Source organism: Aegilops tauschii, chromosome 2 (assembly GCF_002575655.3).
Source record: "Aegilops tauschii subsp. strangulata cultivar AL8/78 chromosome 2, Aet v6.0, whole genome shotgun sequence".
Classification (NCBI taxonomy): Eukaryota; Viridiplantae; Streptophyta; class Magnoliopsida; order Poales; family Poaceae; genus Aegilops; species Aegilops tauschii.
The window spans coordinates 471,720,824-471,729,071 of NC_053036.3; the positions used below are offsets into that span (position 1 = coordinate 471,720,824).

At 41.4% G+C, this 8,248-nt stretch overlaps 1 protein-coding gene across 1 annotated transcript; it reads right to left on the reverse strand.

Annotated features, from left to right (window-relative positions):
• Window positions 1-677: 677 nt before the first annotated feature.
• Window positions 678-7,960, reverse strand: LOC109749373 (uncharacterized). The gene is made up of 6 exons (XM_020308335.4): window positions 7,651-7,960; window positions 7,262-7,394; window positions 6,982-7,107; window positions 6,835-6,899; window positions 1,147-1,234; window positions 678-1,073 (listed from the first exon to the last, which is right to left on the reverse strand). The coding sequence occupies exons 1-6, from the start codon at window positions 7,837-7,839 to the stop codon at window positions 994-996; spliced, it is 681 nt and encodes a 226-aa protein (XP_020163924.1). The 5' UTR covers window positions 7,840-7,960; the 3' UTR covers window positions 678-993.
• Window positions 7,961-8,248: the final 288 nt, after the last annotated feature.

Here is an 8,248-nt window from a genome sequence, read left to right on the forward strand (position 1 = left end):
GCCTAGATCGCAGCAGCAAACTCCCACAGCTATATTAACTAGAGCTGCCTCACACTACCATTTTGTCACGTGAAACTAAATTCATGCGACCAATATGCTTTGCTGCTTCAGGTAAGAAAATATGCTTCACTTGTTATCTGGGAGGCACAGTCCTAGGCCCTGGATTCAAGATCCAACGATCTGATGTTCTTTCATGTACCTACTTAAGGGTCGAGCGGGAAATCCATCATCTCTGCAGACCCAGTATTTGCCCATGAGATTCAACAGACCGGTACAGCATGCTGCGAAATACTCCCTCCGTCCACTAGTGTCAAAAAACGTCTTACATTATTGGGACGGAGGGAGTATTTAACAAAGATTCAAGCAGGATGAAACAGAAAAAACCCGAAGGTGTAGACCATTCTGGGAAGACTATCTTTCACGATAAAACGAGTGATGACGCTTCCCACCAAGTCACCAACTCAACGTGTGTTGTTGCCTTCTAGCCTTTCCAGTACTGGGTGTGAAAATGTGTACTCAGGTGATAAAAGAAAGAACTGGAGGAGAATACAGAAACATCTCCAACAGACCTAAAAGGCAAATCATAGGACCTAAAACGATGAGTATTCTGGTAGCAAGTTGGAGCCTCGACCAGAATTAACCTTGTTTAGTTTCAAGGACATGTTGAAGCCTCCGACTAATCCTGAGACCAAAATATATTTATGTCTCTGTTTCAACCCTAAAAACCAAAATTTGCAGTTGTGATCATCAGAGAGTTTAAATTAGTCAATGAATATCAACGTACAAAAAAAAAACTGCTGTCTTCGTTCCCATGGTTGTAAGGAAAGTCAAACTACAACAAACAAATGGACAAAAATATACATTCCCACGTACATCAACAGTTCAGATAGTATTATGGTATTGTCTACAACCACTGCTGATTGCATAATTGCTGCTACACCAAATAGGATAGATGGTGTGTAAGGGTGCAGAACCTCAAACTCAGGTAGCAAATCATGCTTCACGATTTATCTGGGAGAAACTAGAGAGGATGGCTGATCTTGCATTTGCTAACTCCACAATTAGTTCAAGTGCTACATAAACAAAAATATCAGTTAGATCAACATAAAGATTAAAGCATAGTTTGTTCTTTGTTAGAAACAGAACCTGTTTCAAAAGAAACTTGGGCCGTTCGTAGTTTTGGAGACACCAATGCTCCAAAGACTGATAATGCTTTTGATCTCGCCTTTTGAACCTTAGGTACAAAGCAGAAGAAGAATCAATAGAAGTTCAGAATTTAGGAATGTAGCTGTGTTGTGCGGCTCAGTTTCTGGTGCCTGACTGAATCTGTTGTTTTTCATCGTTTCAGATACGTGCCAAATTCTAAGTTTACTAGCACAAATGTCAAATTTAGGTAGAGTTCTCACAAGCCAACGTTCGTACCCCTTTGACCCCAACTAACGCGCCCTGATCGGTGGGAGACCCAAACCAATGTGGTGTAGGTCCCCTGATGGCCAGGGCCATATATATAGGGGTGACAGCCGGCCACGCACGATCTAACCTGTTCACGTTCGGGGGAGCATTGTGCGACATTAAGACCTCCAACATCTGCTCCGGAATCAGGGCAATGTCGCTGGCGCATGGAGGGATGCCGCTATCCGCTGCGATCGACTACACCGAGCCTGCATTATGCCTACATCAAGCAGGCACGGGACATCGCATTGTCAACATCAATGGCTGCTCCCATTGGTGGTACGATCCTAGGCTTACGATCCTATAATGCATGCCTAATGGATTATATCCAACAATGGTGTCAGAGCTACTTATGCCTAGATTAGATCCCTAATGATGGTATTTAATGTTAATAATCATGACAAAATATTAATGATTATTGTTCAAGTCTAATGGTTAATGCCTATTGATTAACGCCCTATGTTAAAGTAACAGACCAATTCTGGCCATGGGCTGAGAACCAGGTTGTGTTGACCCGGCAGGATTGTTTTTTTCTTTTAAGAATTTTCCTGCTGGGCCGAATATATAATGGGCAATAATGGGTTATTGGTCCTAAATTGATGTTCCATGCGATTTTCTCTTTATTTATTAATTTTGTATTATGATTTTTCTCAAAATGTTTTTGCACTGTCATAAATTGAAAATAGCCAGAAAATATGTCGTAAACTATGATTTAGTATTCTCAATAGAATGGAACCAAAAAGAATATGCAATTAATGTCTATGTCAATGTTTATCAGGTCTCTTGTAATATCAAAAAATGATGTATTAATAATGTGGAAAATTGATATTAGACTTGAGATTAATGTGATCATCACTGTAATTCCGACCGACATTGTTTTGCAATTTTGAATCACCCTCCATTAATTTCTGCCCAACAGTGATATAATTGGATTTAATTTTGAATACAAATTGATCAAAGCAACATAGGGTTAATTTCGTGCAATTTTATTCAATTAAGTTATTTTCCTTTACTTATGAATATTTTGAAATTATGAAAACTTCTGATCCTTGCAGTTTCAAGAACATCGAGCCACTTACTGGAAACAATTTCCAGACATGGAAAGACTCTCTGTTGTTGCACTTCGGCTGGCATGAAGTGGACCTCGCTTTGAGGGAAAGTAAACCATGGGAACATAAAAAGGACGCCACTGGGTATGTTGACCTTCAAAAGGCTTGTGATATTGAAGTTGAGAAATGGGACTCCTCGTTATGAATTATTTTCCCTCAAGGAGTCCATTTCTCAACTTAACATCATAAGCCTTTTGAAGGTCAGCATACCCAGTGGCATCCTTTTTAGTTCCCATTGTTTACTTTCCCTCAAAGTGAGGTCCACTTCATGCTAGCCGAAGTGCAACAACAGTGAGTCTTTCCATGTCTGGACATTGTTTCTAGTAAGTGGCTCGATGTTCTTGAAACCATGAGGTTCGGAAGTTGTCATAATTTCAAAATATTCATAAGTAAAGGTAAAAACATAACAGAATAAAATTGCACGAAAATTAACCCTACGTTGGTTTGATCATGCATGCAAAATTAATTCCAATATATCACCGTTGAGCAGAAATAAGTAAGGAATTAATGGAGGGTGATTCAAAATTGCAAAACAACGTTGGTCGGAATTACAATGATGATCACATTAATCTCAAGTGCAATATCAATTTTTCAACATTATTAACACATCATTTATTGATATTACCAAGAGACATCACAATTATGCCATAAAATGACAGACATTGATGGCATAAATTTGTTTGAAAATGGAACTATATTGCACACTATTCAATGCCTGGTGAACCTCAGCAAAATAGAGTAGCCGAGCATCGCAACCGCACCCTTATGCATATGGTGCGGAGCATGCTTATTAATGCAAGTTTTCCAGTAAGTCTATGGATGGAGGCATTGAAAACAGCTGCACATCTTGAATCTTGCTCCAACCAAGTCAGCACCGAGCACACCTTATGAGAGGTGGGCGGGAAAGAAACCGAGCTTAGATTACTAATATGTGGGGGACTGCCCTGCTGAAGTTGAAGTATTCAATCCACAAATTAAGTTGGACCCAAAGAGAGTTAATTATTTTTCATTGGGTACCCTCATAGAGGAAAAGGATACCGTCTTTATTGCCTAGGTCATACCACCAAGTTTGTGGAGACCAGACAAGCGGTGTTTTTTTTAGGGTAATGAAGTCACTGACGTTAGGGGAATTGATCTTGCGGACAAACAGGTGTATGTTCCAGCCATCATCATCGTCGTCATCATCATCATTATTATTATTATTTACTTTTAGATTTGGATAGTTTCTGCAACTATTATATCTACTGCACAAATACCTCGACACTTTCCAATCGTTAATACATAAAGCCCGATAAGCATGTCTTGGGTTGGTACGCAAATATGATCCCCAATAGCGTGAGATAATATGCATGAGACACCTACCTGATGTGGATCCTCGGCATAATGAGGATTCTCAATCTAATGACGATCCACAACCCGGTGTTAATCCTTGCCCTTCCCGTGCAAGAAGAATTGTACAAATTAATGAGCATGTGAGAAGATCACACAATGGGAAAGAAAAGGAACCATCCCGAGCGACTTTGTCGCTTACATGAGTGAGGATGTAAGCGACATGGGGAAGGTAGAAGATCCGACCTCATATAGGGAAGCCACTAAAAGTGGAAAATCATCCAGATGGCTGCCCGCCATGGAAGACGAATGGAAGTCCATGAGCTCAATGATGTTTCGGACTTAGTAGAAGTTCCTGATGGAGCCAAAAGGGTAGGTTGCAAGTGGGTCTAAAAGTGGGTTTACAAAACCAAATATGGTTCCAAAGAGAACGTCGAAAGGTTCGGGCGAGACTTGTAGTAAAAGGTTTCACACAGAGGGAAGGGGTCAATTATAATGGGACCTTGTCTGTGTCGACAAAGCATTCTTTCAGAATCATCATGGCTCTAGTAGCTCATTATGATTTAGAGCTACATCAAATTGACGTTAAGATGACATTCTTGAATGGCAACTTTAACGCAGATGTTTACATGACTCAACCGAAAGGTTTTGTCGTGAAAGAAAAAGAACATATGCCATGTTGTTTAAAGAAAACCATATATGGCTTGAAGCAAGCTTCAAGGCAATGGTACCTCAAGTTCGATAAGGTTATAGAAACATTTGGTTTAGAAAAATGAAATGAACGACTGCATATATGGTAAATTTAAAGGTATAGTAGGCTCACAATCTTAGTCCTATATGTGGATGACATTATGTTGGCTTGCAGCGATAAGGATATGCTGCATGAAACCAAGAGGTTTATGTCTTCAAATTTTGATATGAAGGATCTCGGTGAAGTCTCGTATGTCCTTGGCATTGAGATTCATCAAGGTAGGTCCAAAGGAACATTGGGACTATCTCAAAAGGCATAGTTTGAGAGAGTGCTAAAGAAAAACAATATGCATAAGTGCTCTTCCTTGCATGCCCCTATATTCAAGGGTGATAGGTTTGGGATATTCCAATGTCCAAGGAACCAGAATGAAACTGATCAGATGAAGTCGGATCCTTATGCTTAAGCTGTCGAAAGCATCATGTATGCTCAAGTATGTGCACGCCCGGACCTAGCTTTCGTAACCGGGATGCTTGGTAGATTCCATCCAATCTAATCCAGGACTGGACCATTGGAAGGCCGCAAAGAAAGTCTGGCAATTACATGCAAGGCACTAAGAATTTCATGCTTACATATAAAGTCTGATAACCTGTAAGTTGTTGGTTATTCAGACTCTGATCTTGCCATGTGTGTGGATAGTAAGAAATCCATGTCAAATTATATGTTTACACTCACTCGAGGAACCATATTGTGGAAAAGCTCCAAGCAAACGATAAATGCCTCATCTACAAACTACGATGCAGGCGGAATTTATAGCATGTTATGAGGCCACCAGACAAGCTATATGGCTGAAGAATTTCATTCATGGACTTAAAGTGGTACACAACATTTTCAAACCACTAACATTGTATTGTGATAATGAACTCGTGGTTTTCTAGGTGAGTAACAAGAAGTCAAGTGTTGCTGCCAAGCACATTGACGTAAAGTATCATGTTGTGAAAGATAGAATCCAAGATCAAACTATTAATGTTAAGCATATCAGTACGACAAATATGCTTGCAGATCCGCTTACTAAAGGCTTACCACCCAGTATTTTTCGAGCATGTGGTCGGCATGGGTTTACTGGAAGTCTTTGGATCCTGGAATTATGGGACAACTAATATGAACCACTCCCTATTAAGTAATATGTTTTCCATTCCAAAATAGGATGTGTGCTATAAGTATTGCGGTTTGATTGCATTTCATTGGTTTGTTGCAACACCTTACTTAGCTATATTATTCCTATGGATAATGGGCCAAAAGTTGAGCCTAACGATCAAGGGGGAGAATGTTGGTATTGATCTAGGCCCAATGGGCCGAAGGGTAACTTAACATTAAGGCGAGGTGGTCACGAACCAACGTTTGTACCCCTTTGAGCCTAACTAATGCGCCCTGGTTGGGGACGACCCAAACCAATTGTGGTGTGGGTTCCTTGATGGTAGGGGACGACCCAAACCAATTGTGGTGTAGGTCCCTTGATTGTCGGCACCATATATAAAGAGAGGTAGCAACCGGCCACGCACGATCTGACTTGTTCACGTGCGTCTACTCTGCCCCCTACAATCTCAAAACCCCTAATCTGATCTATAGGAGCGTTTTGCGACAGGAATACCTCCTTCGACCTCTGTTCCGATGCGAGGGCAGTGCCGCTGGCGCCCGAAGGGACGCCGCTATCCACTGCGATCAAGTACGCCAAGCTTGCATCAAGCAGGCACGGGTCATCACATCGTCAACGCCAATGGCTGCTCCCATTCATGGTAAGATCCTAAACCACCCTCTGCGCATTGTGCAATTAGGTGATCTAATGCCAGGCTTACGATCCTACAATGTCATGCCTAATGAATTATATCCAACCAGACTAACTTCAGAAAAAACATCTCAGACCTGTCCACTTTTATACTACAATATTTTCATGCCTTGAGACTTCATTTTGATGTGCCAACAGGTCAGGCCTATGGCATATCGGGGTGAGGCTTGACCAAATTAACCGCTCAAAGACATAAAACCTGGTTTCATTGACTTACACCGATTCATCATAACTGGTGCTCTATTTATGTTGCTTTTAAGCAGTCTCACCAGAAATTTCTCTCTTATATTTACCTAGACTTGGCGCATTCACTTTGATAAAACAACACTAGTCTAATTTATACGAGTTGCATATGTTGCCTTTGCCTGCCATATTTTCAAAAGATAACAGGCATTTATATTTCACTTTACCTGATTGTTAACGTCGACACCAGTAGAAGACTCTGCAGTTCTAGCATCTGATCCATTGCTACTATCTATCTAACCAAAAAAGATTCGAAGGTGAGCAAGGGAAATTAATTAACACATATGAACACTATAAAAGTAGAAATAGTGCACCTGGCGTCACAGCTGATCCTCTGTACCTTAGTTTTGCTGTAGCGCTATCCTGCGCACTGACAATATCACTGGAGTTTGATTCTTCTTGCAAACACCACTTTGATAGAGAAAAATGTGGGTTTGATTCTGAAACGTGATTAAAGAACAGCTCGTGACTTGCACATGGAACTATCACTCTAGTAGTTTGGAGAGGATACAAAGATTAGACTCCATGAGAAAACAAGGATGATTGTCATAGCAGCTCTGAGTTGTCGATAACGATTGTCAGCTGAAATAATACCTGATGCTTGCAAGTCTGCAGGATAAACTACTTGCAGCTTAGTGGCTGCAGATTGCTCTTTATGATCAAACAGCGTACTTGAAACACGCGATGCACCCATCGAGTGGCGGGCACTTGCCAGATCAAGCCAACCCTAGAAAATAAAGAATAACATTCACGTTTATTTCTGAATCGCAACAGTACAGTACTGCATTAGGCAAACAGCTCTCCAGTAACATTCTTACAAAAGCACTCTCACATATCAACTTTCTAACTAGATGCAAAAAAACCTAGATCCGGATGCTAGGTACCAATACAACATGGATTAAATCATCAGAGCAAACTACTACTGCTCAGCCACTGCTTCTTTCTACTCTGAAGATTGAAATTGCATCACAGTTTTTTCGTACCTGGCGAAGAGCGGAGGAGAGCGAATCCATCAGGAGGAGGTAGCCGTCCGCCGAGTCCATGAATCGCAGGATCTCTTCGTCGTCTCCCCCGAGTTCCTCCGCCGCCGCCGCATTATTGGTCTCTTCCACTCGAGGGACCGGTCCCATGTGCTGCAGCACCTCCTCTGCCGCCGCCGTCGCCGCGGCCATCGATCCAATCCTGACACGCCCAACCCCTTTGCTGCGGTGAGAAAAAATGATCGGTTTGGGGATCTGCCAGCGAATTGGCCGAGGTGACTTCCAAGGAGACTCGGTGTTGCTTCAAGATCCGTGCCAAGACGGTGATATTGACCGTACCTATAGCACGACCTCAAAATTCAAGGTTTTTCCCCCTTACAATAACAATCCTCTATTCCTAAATAAATACTCGCAACTTCGTGCTTTTCTTCTGTGATCTCCAAATATATTCCTCGGCAATTTAATATTTTCGTTCTACTCTAGAATCCGAAAGACTATTTGTATATGTTGCTTGATTAATAAAGTTTCGACGTTCTCTCAGAAAAATGTTACCTCACTCCAAGGGCATTCCCGAGGAGACATCAAGTTTTGTTCACGACTT

Excerpts from the sequence above, each read along its gene's own strand:
- LOC109749373 (XM_020308335.4), bottom strand. The coding sequence starts at position 7,839 with ATGGCCGCGGCGACGGCGGCGGCAGAGGAGGTGCTGCAGCACATGGGA. Across the intron at positions 7,108-7,261 it reads TGCAGACTTGCAAGCATCAG|AATCAAACCCACATTTTTCT; the intron begins GTATTATTTCAG and ends ATCACGTTTCAG. Across the intron at positions 1,235-6,834 it reads GTGTCGACGTTAACAATCAG|GTTCAAAAGGCGAGATCAAA; the intron begins GTAAAGTGAAAT and ends TTTGTACCTAAG.